This window comes from Amphiprion ocellaris, chromosome 4 (genome assembly GCF_022539595.1).
Source record: "Amphiprion ocellaris isolate individual 3 ecotype Okinawa chromosome 4, ASM2253959v1, whole genome shotgun sequence".
NCBI classification, from domain to species: domain Eukaryota; kingdom Metazoa; phylum Chordata; class Actinopteri; family Pomacentridae; genus Amphiprion; species Amphiprion ocellaris.
The window spans coordinates 21,137,326-21,160,074 of NC_072769.1; the positions used below are offsets into that span (position 1 = coordinate 21,137,326).

Below are 22,749 nucleotides of genomic sequence, written 5' to 3' on the forward strand. Positions count from 1 at the left end.
ATGGAAAGTTAACACAGCACCTCAGATTAGAGTCCAGATAAATGTCACACAGAGTTCTAGTAGCAGACACATCTCTACATCAACTGTTCAGAGGAGACTGAACCAATCAGGCCTTTATGGTCAAACAGCTGCTAAGAAACCACTACTAAGGAAAAGCAACAAGCAGAAGAGATTTGTTTGGGCCAAGAAACACAAGGAATAGACATTAGATCAGTGGAAATCTGTGCTTTGGTCTGATGAGTCCAAACTTTAGATTTTTGATTCCACCTGACACAGAAAAGGTGAATGGATGGTCTCTACATGCATGGTTCCCACTATGAAGCATGGAGGAGGAGGTGTGATGGTGTGGGGGTGCTTTGCTTTGCTGGTGACACTGTTGGGGATTTATTCCAAACTGAAGGAACACTGAACCAGCATGGCTACCACAGCATCCTGCAGTGACATGCCATCCCATCCTGTTTGTGTTTAGTTGGACCATTATTTATTCTTCAACAGGACAATGACCCCAAACACACCTCCAGGCTGTGGAAGGACTATCTGACCAAGAAGGAGAGTGATGGAGTGCTGCTTAGGTCAGATGATCTGGCCTCCACAGTCACCTGACCTAAACCCAATCCAGATGGTTTGGGATGAGATGGACCACAGAGTGAAGGAAAAAGGACCAACAAGTGCTCAGCATCTCTGGGAACTCCTTCAAGACTGTTGGAAAATCATTTCAGGTGACTACTTCATGAAGCTCATGGAGAGAATGTCAAGAGTGTGTAAAGCTGTAATCAAAGCCAAGGGTTGATATTTTGAAGAATCTAACATAAAACATGTTTGGACTTTTTTTTAATTTCATACTTTGTTTACTACATGATTCCATGTGTTCATTCATAGTTCTGATGCTTTCATTGAGAATCTACAATGTAAATAGTCATGAAAATGAAAGTAAAACCATTAAATGAAAAGGCGTGTCCAAACTTGACTGCTAGTGTACATCCCTACATGTTTTCACTGATAAAATAAAAGGCGATTAAAGTACAGTGAAATGTTAGATGTGGAAATTTTCTCTCTGGAAAACCTACACATCCGTTTTTAAAGGTCTATTTTACATGCTAACTTGCTGAACTATCTTAAGGGTTCACAGTTTCTTAATGTTCCCAATAGTGTTCACTGAATAAATGTGTAATCTGGTACAAATTATGAAGGAAATAGATACAAAATTCAGTAAATTCTGTTACATTTATTCAGTTTTGAGAACATAAAAGGCAACACTGTAAATTATATAACTTCATAAAAAAGAACAAAACCAATTAAAATATTCATACATGTCATTAAAAAGCTGCATCAGGATACAAACATTTTATGGAACTTCACTGCTAAAAGATTACATTAACACTATCTGCTTTATAGAATTTAATTTCTGCAGTTACACATGATCAGTTTTGAGGTAAAAAACCAAGAAAGCCTTGCTTCAGTATATGTAAAAAAATCCAAAACATAATACAGTGAAAGTAAATATTCATAAATAAAATCCTGTTTCCATACTTCTAACGTTCTACGTTCAGAAAACCTACTCCCCTCTTGGGCTATCAAGGAAAACAGTTTAGTTCCTGAAAAGTTAAAACTGTGGAGACAAGGCTTTCCTCCAATAAAGATAATAAAACAGTTCGCATGAAAAGGATCTTATCTGTAAACCAAAGGCACATTTGATAAGTTGGACATTTTGGAGATAGCTTTACTTGCCGATTCTGACATGAGAAGATCAGCAAGTTAAAAAAAAATGCACATTAAAGCTGCTCTAATCATTATTTTTCCACGCACCGAGTTTATGGCAGCTAGATGCATTTTAAAGCTGTTCTATTATATTGTAATAATACATTCATGGTTTTTATTTTCTACCCACCTGCTGTGAACCAACAAACAAACACCAGCCAGTAATCATAGAGGAGGACTAAACTGCATGGTTTCCTCCACACCTACACCATTTTAAATAATTTTAGTATAGTGATTGTGAATGGATTCATTTAAAACCATTATTTGTCAGCTTTACTGATGGTACATCGATTTTTAAAATCTAGACGAAACCAAATCAGCTTTGTTTTCTGTCTTTATGCTAAGCTACCCTCCTCCTGACCATTAAATTCTATGCAAAAGGACAACAAGTGTACTTCTCCAAAACGTCACACTTATTCGATGATGGCGAGCTGCTTTTAAGAACATCTGCTGACCTCGTTTCTCACAGACCAACACGATGATGTTAAGAGAACTTCTTGATGAAACGCAGCTTCAGATAAGCGACGCTCTGGAATAGGATCGTCATCACCATCAGAGCCACGTGATTCTGCCACAGTCCCCAGTCACTGTAGTTTATTCCCTGGTACTCCAGATGCTGCTCTCCTGTACATCTGGAATAGGATTGTCATGTTAAAATGGGTCAGGCACTAGAGGGAGAGGATGAGGCGCTGTAGATCAACATGAAGAGCTCTACTCACGTGAGACCACGAACGCTCATCGTGCAGTTGGCCAGGATAGATGACGTGGTGCCATTGTGGGTCACCGTGTCCTCACAGAATATCAGACCGACAAACTCATTGATCTTCAAGGCCTGAAGATGAAGAACAATGGAAATATGGTGCATGCAGCTACTGAGACAGAGGATTTAGATGTCAACGGAAACACAATGTGTATGTATAATGTGTATGTATGAAGCCCCTGAGTAGTCAGAGGGACAGCGAAAAAATATAATATATTCGGATTTTAAGGTCATGCTTTATTTTTTTCCCAAAATGCTATTAAGTGCACAAATTAGAATTCATAATGACAAATTAAACAATTACATTATTTTGGTGGCAAATGAGGCCGTTATGGTAACTCCAGCCATGGACTTTCTAAGGAACTTGTCCTTTGTGATAGTTTTGGATTGAGACCAATTATCTTTACTTTAGCTTGAGAAGGAGCCAGAGACAGATGCAGATGATGAACAGTGTTTTCAGCTATCATGCTCTGGCACTAGACAACCAAATCCAGGGTCTATCTCATGATGCCTGAACAAAACTCACACCAAATATGAGGGAAGCCTCCAAGGGCCTCCCCTCAATTAAATTATAATAAAAAGATAAATAGGCATGTGTTTTAACAGGTTTCCTCTGCACACAAGATGGTGTGGATTTCAGACATTTTGCTATCATTTGTCCATAATCGTCAGAGAACATGCTAAAGACACAGTTCATGTTACAGCTATGTGCCGATCGGCGTCGGTTAGCAACATCACTGAAAAACGGACAAACAGATTTGAATGAAATTTTCAGGGAAGGTCAGAAATGATACAAGGACCAAATGATTAGATTTTGGCAGTGATGCGGCTCATAGTCTGGATCCATGGATTTGTTAAAGATTTCTGTATTGTTGCGGGATAGAGACACGGCATCACTGTAACCATGACAACAAGTGAACACTACATCAGCTGCCTGCTGATGCTCACATGACTGTGATCCTACTACAAATCCACAGCTGCGGATTTATCTGTCAGAAATGATTCAAGGAACAATTGATTAAATTGTGGGGGTGTTTCTGAGTCCCATCAATTCTCGCCACCCGCTACATATTTAGGTCATGCGATTCTATATCCGTACACAACATACACATGCATAACACATACCTGTGCTCAGCACAAGGTCATTTTGTTTGTGGGTTCATCTATTTTAAATGAACACATTTTATGGTGCTGTGTTTTCTGATCATCAATAAATGCTGCATTTCTAAAAAAAACAAAAACAAACCTGCATTTCTGACAATGCCATATGGTGGAATGAACAGCCTTGGAGTACTGTGCTCCAAGTACTTTTGTTACATCTGTTATACTATGAGATGAGCAGGAATACTGATACCTTCCTTTCAAACTGCAAATGTTTCTGAAGCTAACCTGTCTGCATGTTCTTCAGTCAAAACTTAAATTTGATTCAAACTTACTGTAAAACCGTAACGAGGAATACTGAGGTACTTCACCCATGAGAGCCCGACTATGACGGAGGGCAGGTTCACCAGGAGACCTGAAAAAAGCTAAAAACAAACAAACAAACAAAAAAAAAAAAAACTGTCTACAAGCTTTGCTTTTCCTTCCCCACAGCAAGCAGTTTCTCCAACATGACTTAACTACATTTAGACAGTAGAGAACCTTCATTAGTCTGACCTGTGCTTTTTTCCACTATCAGAAGCATTCTTGACATGTGAATCTGTTGTACTGAAAACCCTGATCTTGTTTGAATCTTAAAGAGTCAATTATTTGTGTTGCTGCTGTGTCTCCCCCACACTGATAGTTTGAAGAGGTGTTTGGATAGAAAATATTTGGTTCCTGGAAAGCACAGATTGAAATTTGCTAGCATATGTAGACCGTCAGCATGTGCCAGATTTACTTCCCCCCCTCACTCTGCCTACATTACCTTCATTTAGTGTTGACTGCTTATTCCGCTCAGGATTTTGTCTTTCAGCATGTAAAAAAAGCCACCATAAATATGTGTCTCTGCGTGATTTTCTGTGTTTGCGGTCTCTCACCATCATGACAACAAAGCACATGGACATGAGGATGTTGGCGACAGAAACGACGTTCTGGTCAGCGGAGACGGCTACAGTCAAGGCTGTGGCTGTGTAGGACACCAGCAGCAGCGTCAGCAGGAAGATGGAGAAGTTCTCTGGTGTGGACTTGAACCCTGAGCAGTCACAAGTATTACAGATGGTGATTTTGCATTTAAATTCTGCATTTAAGAAGCTAAAAACTTTAAATACTCTGCAACTCAATCAGGTTGTGGAGCTGTGAGTCTTACCTATCATAAAATAGACGATACAGCTGAAAACAGAAATGACGATAGAGCGGAGAGTGATGTCAGACAGCATCTTAGCGAGGAAGTAGACCGACACTCTGTAGTAGCCGCTGATGTACTCGTGGCTAGAAGAGGAGAAACACGTTAAATATGACTGCTCATTCCAATTTCAACTATGTACAAAGAATTCGCATTTATGCCAGCTCTGAGCTAGACTACTCACATAAACAGTTTCCTCTCCTTGATGAAGAGCTCCGCTGCAGCGACGGTGCTGAAACACTGGTGGACAGTGACGAAGAAGAGGGCACCCGTCCTGCAGGAAGCAAACTAAATCAGGTCTCTAGTGTTTCATATTACAGAGTCTGCAGTTATTGAGGCCGACTCCAGGTGTCCATAGAGATGGAGAGGACGCTTCTGTCCGATGGTAAATTGAGGTCAGTCCTGTGCCGAGTCTGTGACAGACGTGATTACGTGCACTTCAAACCTAACTTTCATTGCATTTTTGGGCACTGGTTAGAATCTACAAATCAAAATTATGATTTAAGTGAATAATAACTGGACTTTTGACACTTTGCTGATTAGAAAGGCTGTCTTTACTCAGACACACAAAGCCAAAACTACCGTTATAGTGCATAAATTCATTGCTGCAATGCAACACAGGATCAAGTTCATCCGTTACTGGTTCTCAGCTATCTGGCCACTATTTGCAAATAGAACCATGTGAAAAAATGCACAAATCTGGAAATTTCAGCTTTTTTTTTTTTTTTTTTTTTTTTTAAACGTATTGAAATGGCATCTACAGATAAAAGGTGATGTGCAAATGAAATATAAAGCTGACATTTCGTTGTCATCAAATTTAAGTAAATAAAAAAAATCTGTCATACGGACATTAAACAATTGGGGGGGGGGGGCTAGCCAGTCAAAAATTTCTTCTGTTGGTGTCAAAGAAGATCTGTACAATCACAAGAAAAATGCACAAACTTGACCTGCAAGGAAGGAAAAACCTTTAGTGTCCAAAAAGAACATGAAAGCAAAAGGATAGTTTGAACATACAGTCCAAGAACAGGCCTTTTGGAATAATGTGGTCTGGACAGATGAATCAATAGCCACAGCAGCAGACCTATTTGACGCTTTTCATGAGAACCTCATACCAACTGTGAAACATGATTGAAGTTAGTGTCATGCTGCTTTGCTGCCTCAGGAACTCAGCAGCCTGCAGTCACCAATAAAGTCATTAATTCAGCATCACAACAAAGAGTTCTGAAAGATAATGTGACGGTATTAAGTCAACTTATGAGTCAAAGTCCAGATTTAAATCCCACTGAAAAGTTTCAGGAGGACTTGAAGCCGTACAGCTGGCAACTGAAGAAATTTTACACGGAAGATTGGCCAAAAATTGGATCAGAAGCTCGTGTACAATAATGCAAAACACCTACATAAAGTAATTTCTACTTGAGGGGATGATACTAGCTACTGAGGCCACATAAAAATACTACATCTATTAATATTGCTGTTTCGTAAATTATTTAAAAAAAAAAAAACACATTTAAAGAGGATCAAACAATTATCATTTCTCAGTAAGTAGAAACATCCATCCATTATCTACACACCATTTCTAGCTGCAAGACAACAGTGCTAACCACCAAGCAACTGTGCAGCCCATAAATAGAATCATTTATCGTCATGAACTAACTGATGGATTTAAACTCAGGCTCCTGTTTTCTAAAAGACTTTCTTTTCTGTTATTGCTGACTTTCTCATCCTTCATTCACTGTATCTTTTTGTACACCAGGAACTGATTGTACATTTTAACATTCAAATTTGCATACATGTTTGAGGTAACTGACTCCAGTGAGATCAGATATCTGATCCTGCACTGAGAAAAAAGGAGGGAGGGGTGAATAATTTGAAACATTTAAGTCCCATACACTAGTGTCTGCCATGCCGCTAAGCACTGACTTAAATATAATCACATTATAGTTCACTGAAGGATGCAGAGACCAAGGAAGAGTTTTCTAATGTGCCTGATTTGTGAGTACCAGGCTGTGCCCAATAAAATATAGTAAGAGGATTAGCAGAGCAGTACTTTCTCTACTTTTCACACTTCTTCATCAAAAGCAGATATTTACACCAATGAGCCAGAACATAAAAGCCATCTAGGGCTGAAACGATTCCTTGAATTATTCGAGTAATTCAATTACTAAAATTCCTCAAGGTAACATTCTCCGAATCGAGGCTTCGTTTAATCCACAACATACTACACCCCAGGTCAGTAACTAGTCTGGACCCAGACATCATCCTATACGGACCCGGATCTGTAATCAATAAATTATTAGGGGATTTTAAATTTAACAGGACGCTTCTATATTAACCGGTGCAGCATTTCTCTTGTTTACAGCGTTTAGCAGATCAGAGGGCTTAACTATGAAGGCAGTTCAACATAGTCAGACTTTCTTTGTGTGAGTAGACAAAAACCTCATCAGAGTTAACAGGTGTGAAGGTGGTTTTCAACTTTCTTTGTCAACTCAGACTTTCTGCTTCAAACTTGTTACACAAACAGGAGCGTTTAACGCGTCATTTGACTCGTTTTGCACAAAATGGATCAATCATGTGCAGCTGCTTCAGTCAACAGGTTGTTTTAATGGAGAACAATGACAAATATAAAAAATTATGACAGTAGAAAGCTGTAACTGGAAATGATGTAAGACAGGAATGCTGATAGAAAACTGGTAAATGTAATTTATTTATTTTACTGATCAATTCAGCTGATTATTGATAACAGACAGCTGCACAGTACAACTATGATATTGTATTGGGCTGCACAGTGGCATGGTGGTTAGAAGTCTCGCCTTGCAGCTAGAAGATCTCCAGTTCGCATCTCGGCCTTCCCAGGATCTGTCTGCATAGAGTTTGCATGTTCCCCCTGTGCATGCGTGGGTTTTCTCCGGGTACTATGGCTTCCTCCCACAGTGCAAAAATTTGCTGAGGTTAACTGCTTTTTCGAAATTGTCTGTAGGTGTGAATGTGACTGATTGTTTGTCTCTATATGTAGCTCTGTAGCTCTGTGACAGACTGGTGACCTGTCCAGGGTGTCCCCTGCCTTTGACCAAGTCAGCTGGGATAGACTCCAGCCTTCGTGGCCCTAATGAGGATTAAGCGATGTAAAGATAATGGATGGGTTGATATTGTATTGAAGTGCATGTAGGTCTGACACTGTCTCACAATGAAGGAAATTACTTTAATTTGTGGTCAAATCAAAGTACTCCTCAAACCATTCCTGAAGAACATCTGCAACGAGGCAGGGAACAATGTCATGCTGAATAATGCCATTAGTGAACACCGCCACAATGCAGGACCATATGTGGTCTGTAGCAATGGTGGGGGCATGTCAAAGTAGCATCCACTTTAATGACAGAATACTGTCCAAATCACACTGCCTTCACAATCTGATTCATCAGACTCCCAGGCCAAGTTTTTCCATTTCCCCATGGTCAAGTTCGAGCTCACATGCCCATGGTCAGTGCTTTTGGCGGTGGACAGGGCTCAACGTGTGCAGCTATGCAGGTAGATACTGAGCAAGCTGCAATGCACTGTTTTTTCCTGTCGCCTTTATACAAGCAACAAGGTTTTTAGCAATTTATGCTACAGTAGCTGTTCTGTTGGAGCAGACTACATGGGCCAAATTGCACTCCCAACACCTGTTCAGTCATCCCTCCTCTGATCACTTTTGGTAGGTACTAACCACTGCATTCAAGGAATACCACACAATGTTCTGATCTAGTCATCAAGCAATCGCTGTTTGGTCTTCGTCAAAGTTGCTCAGATCTGCCCATTTATCCTACTTCCCCCATAATGTGCACTGTGCCATTTTGCACTCTGCAATTTATATCTACCGTGATATATTTTTGTATCTACCTCATGTCCATATTGCACCTACTTTCATTTGTATTTGCACTATGTATGACATATTGCACTAGTATGTCACTTGCGCGCACGCACGCACACACACACACACACACATCCCTCTCTTTACTACATCATTATTGCACTGCCTGCTCTACGTGCCCATTTAATTGACCCCTGGGGACAAAAAGTTTTCTGAATCTGAATTAGCTTCAAGCTGTGATTGAATATAGTGCTGGTGCAGTTGTAACAAAATAATCAATGTCAGTCACTTCATCTGTGAGTGGTTTTAATGCCAATTAAGGCACTTAACCTGAAGCTTAATAAGGAGACATGTTGTCCAGGCTATATATCCCCATTGTATGCCATCCCAGGATGACTGCCGTGTGTATTTGATTGGTTCTCTCACCTGTTCTGGAGTCCACTCTGATCATCTTTCACCCCAAAGAAAACGGCTCCAACGAGGAGACTCAGGAAAATGTTGACTCCAAGCTGCACAGACAAAACATGAAGATTTATAGGCTGTGATGACCTTCTACAAAGTTCTAATACAATATATAATTAAATAAATATTTTTCTTGTTGCTCAATTTGATGACTAACTGCTTAGAAACTTATCAAAGGAGTTGAGTTTAAAACATTCTAATCTTTCTGCCCTCATGGAACTAAACTAGGTTTGACTGAATGTTTGTCAGAAAAGTAAAAATGTTGGTAAATGTGAAGAAATAAAATGAGCAAACTGGGAAGTAATTCTCCTCATAGGCAAAACAGAAAATGCTGTCTGAGGATCAGGGTTTCTGGTGTCCCCCCCCTCCTCCCCTCCAGAACTGCCGGTGGAGAAGACGACAGAAAAGAGTGAGAAAACTGAAAGAGACACGTTTCAAGCCTAACAATTTACAGATTATGACTGGAACAAGCGGTTCCCAGGGTGAACGGATAAGCCAATAAGGTTGAGCCTTTTTCACCTAATTCCCCTCAGGCCCTCATGTGGAAGCAGGGCAGTGGAGGGATAGGTCATGATGGCATCATGTGATGACTCCTAGAGCAAGGCCAAGGGGCTTTGGCTCGATATGATATCAGTTCAGATCCTGGCCCAAAGAGGCAAGAGTGGGGTCACAACAGTCACCAAAGCCGATTACAGCACCCACACCACCTAGAGCCTCTCTTGTAGGATTATTTTGACTTATTTAGGGCCAATTAGCTGTTAATAATTCTTAAAGTGAGGAGACTTCTGACAGCATTTTGCCGCCATGGGTCGACTAATGAGAGTATTAAGCTAACCCCTCCAAAGTGCTTTCTGTGTATCCTGTTCATGATGACACAGATCAGTTTATGCTCTTTTCTTTCAGAGGTGATAATGCATCATGTTTATGACCAAAAAAAAAACTGAAAATCTAATTAGGTTTATGCGTGTCAGAAATGTAGGATTCGACTGGTCAGAAATATAAAAGACATGATGCTTAACTCAGACCTGAATGCCTTAAAACTTAACATTCTAAAGATTTGTATTGACTGAATAAAAACAAAACTCTTCTTTAAAAACAATATGCAATTAATACTGTAACTGCAAATAAATAATATCACAGGGATGTTTACAGATGTAGCTGTCAAGATCAAATTTAAACAGAGAAAAAAAAAATCAGAGGAGAGAAACTGGACTTAAATTAACTAGCAAATATATAAACCAATGGCTGAAAGAAGTAAGTATACACCATTTTGGCAAAAAAGCTTATTTGTTTTTTGTGAAATCGAGTTTCCCTGCCATAACACGAAAGCCTGTTTTCAGTCCGTCTACCTTATTTTGTGACCCGGTCTGCCTTTTGAATGTGCTTGGTTGTTCTAATTTCCATGACATTTTGGGAAATACACATATTAGCTAATGAGAGTAAGATGAGACGGCTGATCTCACTCTCACCTTACTATGTCTACTACTATTTCTAGACATGAAGCATGTTTTCTGAGCCAAAAAACAGCCCAGCACATACCTCCCGCAAAGTGACAAATTGCTAGTTTTGTCAAACAGTTGCTTTAAATAATAAAGACGTGCTTACCGGGGCCAGCCATATTTGCGGTTGCAACATGAGGTTCAGCAAAGTTCTCCAAACAACCCATCGTAGCTGGTGAAAGAAGGGGCTGTTATAAGTGACAGTGCGGGACTTAGGACGTGGTACAGTCGCCTTATCCTTGATGATGCGCTCCAGTTCAGCTTTTGTCGTGCTGAAGTCTTCAGCCTTTATGTATTCCGTCAACAGGTGCTCCTTGATGTTCTGCCTTGCTCTGCTGATTGCATCAAAGTCCAAAACTGTCCATAAATACAAGAGGTATGAGAGATTTAGTCACTGGAAATAAATATGACTATGGCAGATGTCAATAATACCACAAAAACATTCAAAAAAAAAAAAAAAAAAAAAAGAATTTAAGATGTCAACTTTCATAAAATTTGGTCGAAATGTTTTTAGGGTGCAGCAAGTCCTTCATGTAGATTAGATAATTTTGCAGATTTTACATTCTTTCAGCTATGGAGTGTAATTTTCATTCTTCTACTTTGAAATTAATTTCTTTTTTGCTGTTAAAAGTGAACTTATTTGTACTGAAATATTGCATAGTTTACATATTTACATGTTGTCTAAATACCCTTTATCATCTTAAATAAATCACCTCAACTTGTTGAAAGGTGCTATACAAACAAACTTGCTTCATCTTGATCCGGTCTCCCAAAATTTGTGTTTCAATATTATGAAGTGGCTTAAAAATGTCTTCTGAGTGTGTAAACAAAACATTTGAGTGCGAAAGTTCATTCTTGGTCTTAGCTACTATATTCCGATCAAATAATCACAATTTTATGGACTCTTAATGGTTATTTCCAGGCGCTTCAACCATATCCTGTAGACCAGCATCAATTTAATGTTGATTATTTTATCCAAAGAATTTAGATAAATGTTTAGGAGTTTGGTTTTTTTTTGAAGGGGGAGGTGGGGGGGGGTGTCAATTGACTACTCTAATAAACCTTTCAGCACTAGCACGATCATTACTTCAGTCTGGAAAATTGCAAAACATTTGAATGTATCCCCAAGTGCAGTCGCAAAAACCATCAAGTGCTACAACCAAACTGGCTCACATGAGGACCGCTACAGGAAAGGAAGACCAAGAGTCTCCTCTGCTGCTGAGGATAAGTTCATCTGACTCACTAGCCTCAGAAATGGAAAGTTAACAGCAGCTCAGATTAGAGCCCAGATAAATGCCATACAGAGTCCTAGTAACAGACACATCTCTACATCAGCTGTTCAGAGGAGACTGACCAATGCAACTTTTGGCTGGTACTGTATGTAGCATTACCTTCTCGGCGGTTCACTGGGGGACTGGTTACAGCGGTGAAGTTTCCATTAATAACATCCAGAAAGAAGTCAGCTGGGTTATCGTTTGAGTCACACTGATACCCTGGAACAAAGACAATGGCCCTGTTTAGTATCAACACATACCTAATGCTATACATACAATGGCAACACTGTTTTCCAGTAGCTGAACAACCTTCTACATTTATTTACTAATTAATCTGAACTTGATCTAAAGACTATAACCAAGTTTCTTGTGGCGGTAAGTTCTGAGAGCACATAGTTACCAATTTTGTTGAAGTGGACCAAAGCGGATTGTGCTGGTCCATGATACACCATTTTACCACTAACCATCAGAGTCAGGCTGTCAAACAGCCTGTAGATGGAGTAGCGAGGTTGGTGTATGGACAAAATTATGGTTTTTCCTTTTTCAGCCATTCTGAAAACAGACATAAAACAGATAAGCAAAATGTGATCCAAGTAGAACATAAGCGTAATTTTCAATTTCTAGGTTCAGAGGTAAGAAAAGAAACTCAGGGACCGTTTGTGTTTCACAAACGCCTCCACACCTTTAAATATGAAAACTAAAGAAGGTGGCATCTTATATTTTTTGCATGTGAGGTGGTATTGCTGACACTTGATGTTATACAGAGGTGATGTGCAAAATCTGACTTGAGCTATGGAAGAGTGCATTTTTTATGATTTGTTCGACAGGTCAATCATTAGATCGCCGCTTTTCTGGCTTTTTATTGAATTTTTAGGGCCATAATTCAAACATGTCTTAACATAAACACCTTTCAACTACAGAAATCATGACTGTAAGTGTATGGCAGAATATAGTAGAAAATATTCAATGAACAACAGAAAAGCAATATTTAGTTAGGATTAAAACTGAGTTAATGAGTGAAACATTTAAAGGAGGAGAAACTGACATTTCATCAACATCTGCGTAATAAATGACAGTAGGTTCACAACAAGCAAATGGTGTTGCATACTGTAAATACAGAATGTGTTCATATCAAAACGATCAATGTTGCTTTAAATGCAATGTCAAGCCTAACCTTGAACCTGAAGACTCTTCTCTAAAAACAATTCTAGACTAAATCTGGGAAGCAGTTTCAGTTTTTCATTACCTTTTCAGCAGCAGAAGGACAGTACAGGCAGTGCTAGCATCCAACCCTGTGGTCGGTTCATCCAGAAAGAGAACTGCAGGATCCATAATCAGCTCCATACCAATGCTGGTTCTCTTTTTCTCTCCTCCTGAGATTCCTCGGTTCAGCTCTGTGCCCACCTGAAAAAAAAAACATCCCCACACAACATGGACCGATGAGTCTATCCCGACTCTTACCTGAACCCTCACCAGATGAGTAATGTGGGATACCACATGTGTGACTATGTAGCAGCTACATACCCTAGAGTCAGCCACGTGTGCAAGACCCAGTTCTGTAATGAGGTGGTTGACTCGAGCCTCCTTCTCCCTCTGCGGCACTGACTTCGGCAGTCGCAGGGCTGCAGAGAAACGCAGATTCTGCCTCACAGTCAGGGCGCCCATGACCACATCATCCTATGAAGACGCCAAGATCAGAAATGATCATTAGTCCTCACCATCAAACGTTTCTTTTGCTGATTTTTTTGTCCCGTTCTACTTTGTTCGTCACAAATTGATGACATTTCCAGACTTTTCATGCAGAGAACTAGAGACTTAATAGGGTTTAGAACAACCAACTGCCGCTGAAGCTGCCGTTATAATTTTAGATTAACAGTGGATCAAAGGGCTGTGTGTAACTTAAAAGGTGCCGCTTCTCCTACATTTTTAATGTCTTGCAGTTCAGTTTAGATTTTTTCTGCCCACCAGACTTTGCCAATGATACAGAAACTTCTGTGTGTTGTAACAAATTTAGTTACTTGCCCAGTTGCAGAGACCATTAACTCAGATCTTTTGTCAATAAATGAGAAATGTTGATAATGATGTGATGCTTTATTTGGCTTTCCACCCAAAGTCAAATAAAAAAAAAAAAAACACCACAAATTTAAACTTGGCTCGGCTCCAAGTAAATTTGAAATTACTGTAAATATACATGTTTTTCATTAGCGTGTTAGCACTTAGCTCAAAGTGTCCCTGTGCATCTTTGGACTCGTAGAGCTGCTAGCTTGGCTGTAGACTTCATTTTGCCTTCGTACCTGGTTCACTCATCCACCTTATGCCTCAGCTTTCAGCCTTTTTTTCTGTGAAATCACTTTAGGAAACCCACAAGACACTACCTGTCCAACATTACACACATGCAGTCGCTAGCTGACAAACGATGCTTCACTGGAGCAGCTAAACAGACATTGTTCTTGGGAGCTGCTGGAGGTGAAATAAAAGAAAGAACTTCAGACACAAAATGAAAGCTAATTGTGCCTATGAGTCACCATAAAGTCAAAAATCGTTAGTGTTAGTCAAAAAGTGTTAGTTTTGTTTACAATATCAGAATCAGAAAAGCGTTTAATGCCAAGTGAGGTCGTACACACAAGAAATTTGACGTGGTGTATGGAGCTGCAGTACCTAGCAACAACAACAGAGAGTAAAAGAATAAATCTAAAGCTGAGAAATTCTAAATAAAAATGCTATAAGTTTAAGAAGTACTGTGTAAAAGTGTAAATAAAGTACTGTTAAAAAACCAAATTTGTTCAACCAGGGTAATAAATTAGAGTAAATTTAAATTACAATATTGCACATTGTTATTAAGGTGTTGCACATGGGGTTCAAATATTGTCCATGTATGGAATATTGCAGTGGTAGTGAAACAGGAGTCCTTAATGATTTCCTAATCTATTGTTCATGAGGGATATGGCTTGATAGATTTCCAGTGTGTCCAAAAAATAAAAATTAAACATGGGTTAAGGTCATTTAAAACTGTTCAAATTCACCTGGACCACATAGCCAGAGAGGCACTTGAAATTTGGAGGCTGTGGAGCTCCATCAATAAGAACTTCCCCCGAGAGGCCTGAGGGATCTTTTCTTGCAGCCAGAATATCCAAGAATCTATGAAAGACAATACAACAACATTTAAATATACGTGCAACAAATATAGGAATGCATGTGATGATCTGAATACAAGTTTTAGAGATGCATTACTCACGAAGACTTTCCACATCCAGTAGGTCCAAGAATAGCGTTCAGGCCAGGTTTCATGATCCCACTATAAAAGACAGTAACACACAAGTGTATGTGGCCAAATAAATGCAGATTAATAAAATGAAAAAGCATGAACCCAGACATACATATAAATGCTTTTGTTACCAATTATTAGCAAGGTCTGCACGCTCAGATTTAAACCTCACTGCATCAATTTTACAATGCAAGTATGAGGGATCTGGGAAGTGGATTAACGCGGTTCTTGGTGAAATTTAGAAGCACTTAAATCATTCCTGTAACATCATGAAATTTATTTTCTTCTTATCCCAAACAAAGCAATGCTCATGAAAGCATTTCTGTAACCACTACAGATATCATGAACCTTTCTTCACAACTGCATACAAAACACCCTGTAATCTGTATAAACCATTGAAAAAAAAAATTCAAAAGCAAATCCCTCGACATCAGAGAGAACAGTTACACAAAAGCACCAGCAAGTCAGCGATATAAAATGGAATTACAAGACTGAATTAAAGTCTGGAGGTTTATCACGTGATGCTGTTTAATTCGTTTCCCTGGCAGGCTGCTCTATATTGGCTCAGACAGATTATATGCAAGAACCCATGCTTAATAGCAAATAATTAACACTGTGGCAAGAAAAGACCCATGAAATTTGTGTGAAATTATTCATTCTTCCATGGGAAATGTCAGGTGTATTTAATACCATTAGAAAGAAACCATTGTAAGTCTCTTTTAATTGCTGTCCAGTATCACATAAGGATACAATGAGCTATATTTAACTGGCATGAAAAACCACTGTTCTCCAAGTGCAACAAGGACTAATGCAATAAATGTCAACAATGAGCCAAAAAAAAAAAAAACAATCAATTTTGCTACTTCTTGCTGAAAGGCAACAAATTAAATATATTTTTTCTTGTTTGAGAAAATTATCCTGAAGCATCATTAGGGGGAGAAATTTGGCTAATTTGAGTAAAAAAGCAACAATCTCAGAAACACACATGAAGCTCTTAATACATTTTCCACTGAACGACAATGTCTAACCAATGTATCATGAATCAAATACTGGAGGATCTGCATGTAAAGAAGTAATATTTAATAATAATAATTAAGGTGTTCTTTTACATCGCTTTGGTTGCTGAAGGAACAGTTAATCATTTTAACTGAATAAACCCCCTCCCCTCTGCGTTCACATCACTCCTCCTTAAATGCGCCTCAATACGCAGCTGATGGTGTGATGAACACTCGTCGTGTACTCTTAAATATTTTTTTACACTTATGTTATTTCTGCAGTTACTTACTGGCTTTTAAGCCGTGAGCTACCGCTATGCTAGGCTGGCATAACTACAGCGATGTTATTGCCAACAAAAACAAACAGGAAGTAATTTAAGTTAGGTTAGCACAACTTTAGCAATGCAACGTAAATGAAAAGCATGACTGACGCAACAGAGCACGCCTCACTTGTCATGACACATGGCAAAGAGTTAAACTGGAACAGGAGACCTGTTAAGTCATTGTTAATTTGCAGCATCGTTATAAATTTACCTGTCTGCTCAGCCCACTCTTGTAATGTTACCTGGCTGTAGCTTACTCCTGTATGTTACTGAGAAGACAGCGGTGAGGACTGAAAGGTGTCAGAGCTCCATGTATTGGACAAATGGACATCATTCTGCGCGATTCCAACACTTAACTGTTTTATGAGAAATTAAGAATATATCAGCGTTTAATCGGCAAAACTCCAGCCGATGACGATTATGCTGAAGAGGTCTATAATCGACCAATTAAATCGGCCGGCCCCTAATTAGAAGACAGAAGTGAAGGTTGCTGGAAATGGGACTCTAGGTACATGTCTGGAAACACAAAGCCTGTGGCATGCTGGTTCGGTTGCAGTGCGTGTCCAGATATGATTTGGTGTGTTTACCTGGAGCGGGCCGCAGCTCATTTGCATACAGTAGACTGGCCTTCTACTTTATGCAAATTTGATGCGGGGTGCAGAGAATCCATACATCATGAAACTGTCCTCAAACTTCTAAACTAGCCATCAGTGAACTAAGATTCAGCTACTGCACAGCTTATTTCTCTCCTCAAATGCTTTCAGAAATCTTTTTCACTGAAGTGTTTGAAATAAAAGTTTGCGGCTGAGCCGCTGTGTTTATCCAACACGTCTGGCGGAGTGTTGAGCTGAAAGCTCTGTCATGTGACCACGTAGCAGCCCACTGTTGCTCAAGCGCTGTCATGTGACAATGTTGTGGTCCGCTAGTGACCGTCCGCCATCCATGCGATTTTCAGATGCGGTGTGTTGCTGTGCGGGAAAATCGCATCTAGTGGACACGCGGCTTCTGTCCCTGTGTAGATATTCCATTTTTAAAAAAAAAACATCGGCCGTTTCCAGCTAGAATACTCATTTACCACATTAGCAATGTCTAGACTGGATTTCTGATTCATTTAATGTTATTTATATTGGGGGAAAAAATGCGTTTATTGCGAGAGTGTGAGAGTGAGTAACTGACTTGAGGTCCACAAGTATCTCCCTCTCCGTCCGACGGCAGCGTCCCTGGCATGACAAGTCTCTCTTTAGCTGCACGGTGTAGCAGATGTTGTGGAAGCTCACGGTGGAACCACCCTGCTGGTTGCTCCCATTTGTTGCTGGGTCAGGCTGTGATGTGACCATAGGGTTTGCAATGACATTCGTCATTTCAAGGTCGTTACGACTGATTGGCTCCGTCATCGTCTGTGCAGCGCTCTGTGTTAGTCACACGAAAATATAACGAAAATGATTCAGACAAAAAAAAAGTACGAGTTCCTCACAGCGGCTTTTAAACCAGGAACAACCACGTGCACTTAAATGATTAAATATTAATACACTTCATAAAATGATGCACGAACCATACAGGAAAGAGCAAAAGCATACTTAAAAAGGTAAGATAAACTGATATTCAACGATTTCCCCTCGTAGATCAATAAAGTACTTCTGAATCTGATTAGTCCCACAGTGGGGAAAATTGCAGTGTTAGAGCAGCAAAGACTTATGAAATGTAGTACAACAATACGAATTAACCAAAATAAATATAACAACCAATTATAGAAATGACTGTATTGCACATGCCAGTGGTACTACAGATTCTTTAACGAAGAGAAATACTGAGAGAAGTACTAATACTACACTGAAAATTACTCATTACCTCTATCACAGAAAATACAGTATTCCTAGAGTAAACATTCTGATCATTGGGTGTAAGTGAAAGCCCAACAATAGAGGAAAACATAATGTTACAAGGAAAAATCCTGTAGTTAAAAGTGTACTTAAGAGAAAAGCATTATCAGATTAATATACTTAAAAATTGTTGTAGCTGGTGTAAGAACTGAGATGATTTTTCCTTTTTTCCTAATCTTTGTTTTCCTCAGAACGTAGGACAAAATGACTTCTGTGCATCTCAAACAGTTATTTCATTAACTTTCCCTAGTGAAAGAAGGGAACTCATTCACATCAGGAGCCACCGTAAGAATTGAGTCACGAGTAACTAAATAAATCGAAAATGGAATAGAAAGAGCATCACTTCCCTCTAAAAGAAAGAGGATGAAGTAGCATAAAAGGCAACTCAAGTGAATACAAGAGCTTCAGAATTGCCCTGAAGTATTTGAATAAATGTAGTTACTTTTCAACACTAGTGTGAGGCTGTTATTTAATACACTGTGTACCAATTAAATACATGCTTTAAAATCTGTATTTCTAAAATGCCATATCAGAGTAAAACATATCATAGTAAAACACACATGCAGCCAGTTATGGCATAAACTCCGATAGCAAAAGAATTTACTCACAACATTCTCCATTACTAAATTATACTTACCGTTTTAACACCAAACCAGCTATTTCAAGAGTTTTAAAATATCATGTGGGTAAAGTTTATGCACATTTCTGTAAAGACATACGGTTAAAATTATATTTATCAACCTTCAAAAGGGAAACAATTATTGTACTAAAAGGCACCATCAACATTCTTTATAGGTATACTAATCTTTTTAAACAATTGGATCTAAAATGAATATACACAGACTGATGCAATGGTTTTTAGATTCAAGTCCCTTAAATGTAAAATTTTTGCACACATTTTTAGACAATATTCCTGAAAATAGTACATCAGCATGTCAGTTGTAGAAATGCAACGTTGCTCTGTGAGTTGCTATGTCAGCTTCAGTTTAAGCCAGTTAGTCGGGACCAATCAAGAAAAAAAGTGGATAAATTCAGTGTAAACAAATACACAGTTATTCAGAGTTGCTGAAAAAGTTGAATACATTTCTATTTTCTGTTAGGAATTCCATAACGTGAGGTGACCAGTTTAATCTTCAATGAAAACAGATCTAAACAAGTCCAATAAATAAAAAAAATACAGTTGTTCACATGCAAGTTTTAAGTTTAAGAATAACACATGGCTCCAGTGCCTTGAGCACTGTGGTGTGATTAGTTTTCTTTATAATGTTCTTGCATGCAGATGATTTAGATCCATGTCTAATTTTCAGTTTTGGTGTACATACTAGACAGTCTGAGGCATTTATATTATAGTATGTTTGCGCTTTACCAAAGTAAATGAGCATATCATAAACATCATCTGTTTTAAACTCTGATGATGGGACTCAAACTCTGTAGTTTAAGGGTCATTCCAGAACTGGAGGACATGTGGGCTTCAATTTTTTGCAAAATAAACCTTTTACAATTTTCTGCTCCATATTCATCAATAATAGTTAAACTATCAAAGGCTTGATTGGCTCAGCTTACACATCAGTGGACCATTTTTATTCCATGTTTTATTTGTTGTTTGCTAACCCTACTCTAATCACAGTAACAGGGTTGCTAATCCATGCTAATGTTAGCTTTTTCTCAGCAGTAGAAGCTAGATATTTAGCTGTTACTGCTGACCAAGAGGACAAACTGACTGATGGAAAACAGTAAAAAAAAGTTTTATCCTGATAATATGCATAATAGGGTTGCATGAGGTAGAGTGAGACATTCAATTAAGGTTGACAATGGCATGAAAACATGAAAAATAGAAGAGAGGACCGCTTTGCTCTGCTCATTCTTTAGGAAAACTGATGATGTTAATTCCAGTGTTTCATGTGATTCACTGTTTTTCCCCTTCTTCTACCAACTAAAAATGTTGTAACACTTGTTGTGGGACACATTTATAATAATTATTTTAAAAATTACTCTAATTTAAAAAAAATCTCACAATTACAGGAGATGTCAATGAAAAATTTGATTTAAATTTAATTTTAACTGTGACATTTCAAATTCAGTTTGGCCATCAGGGGGGTGGGACAAGAGAAAATGGCATTTGAAGAGGAACTCTAGATTTATTAGGTATTTTAAAAAGTATTTTCAAACATTCTTTTCTCCTAGTTGTTTTAGATTTGGTCTCAGGACAAGTACATTTACACAACAACTGCATGTTTATATTTTGTACATGGATTATATCAAATTTGATGGGTGGGACGTAAAATGTCCTCCAATGCTGGAATGACTCATAACTTTAAAGGTGGTTATTTTTTCGTACAAAAGCTGACAAAACAAAAAACGCATCGTGTCCACGTAACGTCAAGAAATAAAATCATTGCCACTGGGTTTAACTGAGACACAAGCGGAGTCAATGCACCAAATCAAGGGTGTTGATGCAACACTGGACAATCTAAAGTGCTGCTGGAGCATACGATTTTGTTTTTTGCAGAAACTAAATTAAAACAAAACGTAACAGCTATTCACAAATCAGCAACAGGTAGATGAAAAGCTTCGAGACTCACCGGGCACCGAAGATCAGGGGAGACTGCTGGTTCAGGAGCTTGAGACTGATCGGGCACAGACCGATCAGACTGAGTAACATCAGCGGGGCCACAGACCTCAGACATAACGGGCTGCACAGCGAATTAACCCTTCACCTCCCTAATGAAATCAACTGCAGCTAATCATACAATCACAACATTGCTTTTTAGTATAGCTTACGAAACACTACAAACAGAAGAAGTTAGGTTCTAAAATTAACTTAACCCCCACCGAGCTACAAACAGTGAGGCCTGCTGCCGGCTGTGAAGTTCACCGACACAACCACGCTAGCTTAATCAAGTGAACTGTTAGCCTTAGCTTAGCTGGACGTCGAACAACGTAAACTGCGAAAATACAGACATAGTCGTTAGCTACCCTACGTGTTAATACCCATTAACGTCCGTTAGCTTACGTTTTAATGTTAAACTGTGAAATAAAGTTCTTACATATATGTTAATCTATATAAAGGCAAATGTTACCTATGAACTTCGACACGACACTGTAGCTAGCTAGCTAGCTACCCACTCAACGGCTGACGGAAATTGAACGCGACGCTTCGCTTTTATAGCGACGATTTCAGGAAAACTCGAAAAAAAAACTGCTGTCAGATTTATCAAAACCTATTTCAAAAAGAAGCCTTGGCTTGTCAAACCTTTAACTTATTTGTGAAATTTTTTTTAAAAAATAAATACATTTTGAAAAGGAGACCATGCTGGACCAGGTTAGATCTAAAACCACTTAGTTTAGACTGGTCAGATCCGGACTAAATTATCCTACAGAGGCTCTTCAGATTTTTTAAAATACAGTTCGTGATCTGTAAAACATTTATTTCATTTGCGTGGAAAAAATAATTAAAAAAGAGAATATTTTTTATTTTTTATTTTTATTTTTTTGCACCAGACTACTTACTTTGGACTGGTCGGGTCTGAACTAGATTACCCTACAAAGGCTAAACATAAAAGACAAACTAACAAAACAACAGAAAGGAGATTTTACCTCTTTTTCGCACCAAGACCAGATTTACATTTAAAGCCACTTATCTTAGACTGGTCAGATGCGGACTAGATTACCCTAGACCTTTTTTTTCCCCACCCAGTTTCTGAAATTTGAAACCTTTATTTTATGTGTTAAAATGCAAAGAAACAAAAAACAATTAAAGCTGCAAGCAGCGTTGGACGGGTCCTCGCATCCTTGCTGGTCGGCGAATCCACGCACGTCCACCAGGCGGCGCTGCGACCGAGAGTGCATGTCGGCCTATGGATGCGACGAGGGCCGGACTCTGATCACACGTAAAATTTCAGGCAGATCGGACCATGTCCAGGTTAGTTATAGAGCATTTCCTTCTATCCACCAGGTGGCGCTATGACTGTGGCTGTATTTCAGCATGTGAATGTCATCAGGGCGGGACTCTGATCATACATGTAAAGTTTGAGGCAGATTGGAGCATGTTTAGGGCAGTTACACAGCAGTTGATGTGTCATGTCGAAGCATCAAAGTTCAGGAGCCTGCCATGGCCACGCCCTCAGACTTAAGGTGAGCATTTTGATAACTTTTGATCACCCATGCCTGCACTACATCCTGGCCAAATTTCAGCTCTCTCGGTGTTACCCTGTTTGAGTTTATAGCTTTTGAAAATGTCTAAAAATGACCCAAAATTGTCAAAACATATGACATATAATTCAAAATGGCCGACTTCCTGTTGGGTTTTGGGCATGGGTGTCAATTACATTTTTGTGTGTCTTGACGAGTTACATAAGCCTAC

The 22,749-nt window shown here is 39.0% G+C and overlaps 1 protein-coding gene across 6 annotated transcripts; it reads right to left on the reverse strand.

Annotated features, from left to right (window-relative positions):
- Window positions 1-1,191: 1,191 nt before the first annotated feature.
- abcg2d (ATP-binding cassette, sub-family G (WHITE), member 2d) lies at window positions 1,192-21,524 on the reverse strand. 6 transcript variants are annotated; one of them, XM_023291479.2, is made up of 17 exons: window positions 21,467-21,524; window positions 20,969-21,107; window positions 17,683-17,915; window positions 15,159-15,218; window positions 14,947-15,061; window positions 13,448-13,600; window positions 13,170-13,327; window positions 12,324-12,475; window positions 12,041-12,142; window positions 10,756-11,006; window positions 9,115-9,197; window positions 5,026-5,115; window positions 4,806-4,927; window positions 4,537-4,691; window positions 3,955-4,044; window positions 2,478-2,590; window positions 1,192-2,390 (listed from the first exon to the last, which is right to left on the reverse strand). In XM_023291479.2, the coding sequence occupies exons 2-17, from the start codon at window positions 21,071-21,073 to the stop codon at window positions 2,243-2,245; spliced, it is 2,130 nt and encodes a 709-aa protein (XP_023147247.1). In that variant the 5' UTR covers window positions 21,074-21,107; window positions 21,467-21,524; the 3' UTR covers window positions 1,192-2,242. The 6 variants fall into 6 exon arrangements, with proteins under 6 accessions (XP_023147247.1, XP_023147246.1, XP_023147250.1 ...); XM_023291478.2 differs by having other exon boundaries at window positions 20,969-21,126; window positions 21,467-21,507; XM_023291482.2 differs by lacking the exon at window positions 17,683-17,915.
- Between the last annotated feature and the right edge of the window lie 1,225 nt (window positions 21,525-22,749).

What these genes read in the sequence shown, in the direction of transcription:
- abcg2d (XM_023291479.2), bottom strand. Translation starts at nt 21,073, where the DNA reads ATGTCTGAGGTCTGTGGCCCCGCTGATGTTACTCAGTCTGATCGGTCT. An exon ending in GAGATACTTGTGGACCTCAA is followed by an intron (nt 15,219 to 17,682) that starts GTCAGTTACTCA and finishes TGTCTTTTATAG; the next exon opens with TGGGATCATGAAACCTGGCC. An exon ending in CCCAGTGAACCGCCGAGAAG is followed by an intron (nt 11,007 to 12,040) that starts GTAATGCTACAT and finishes ATTTATGGACAG; the next exon opens with TTTTGGACTTTGATGCAATC.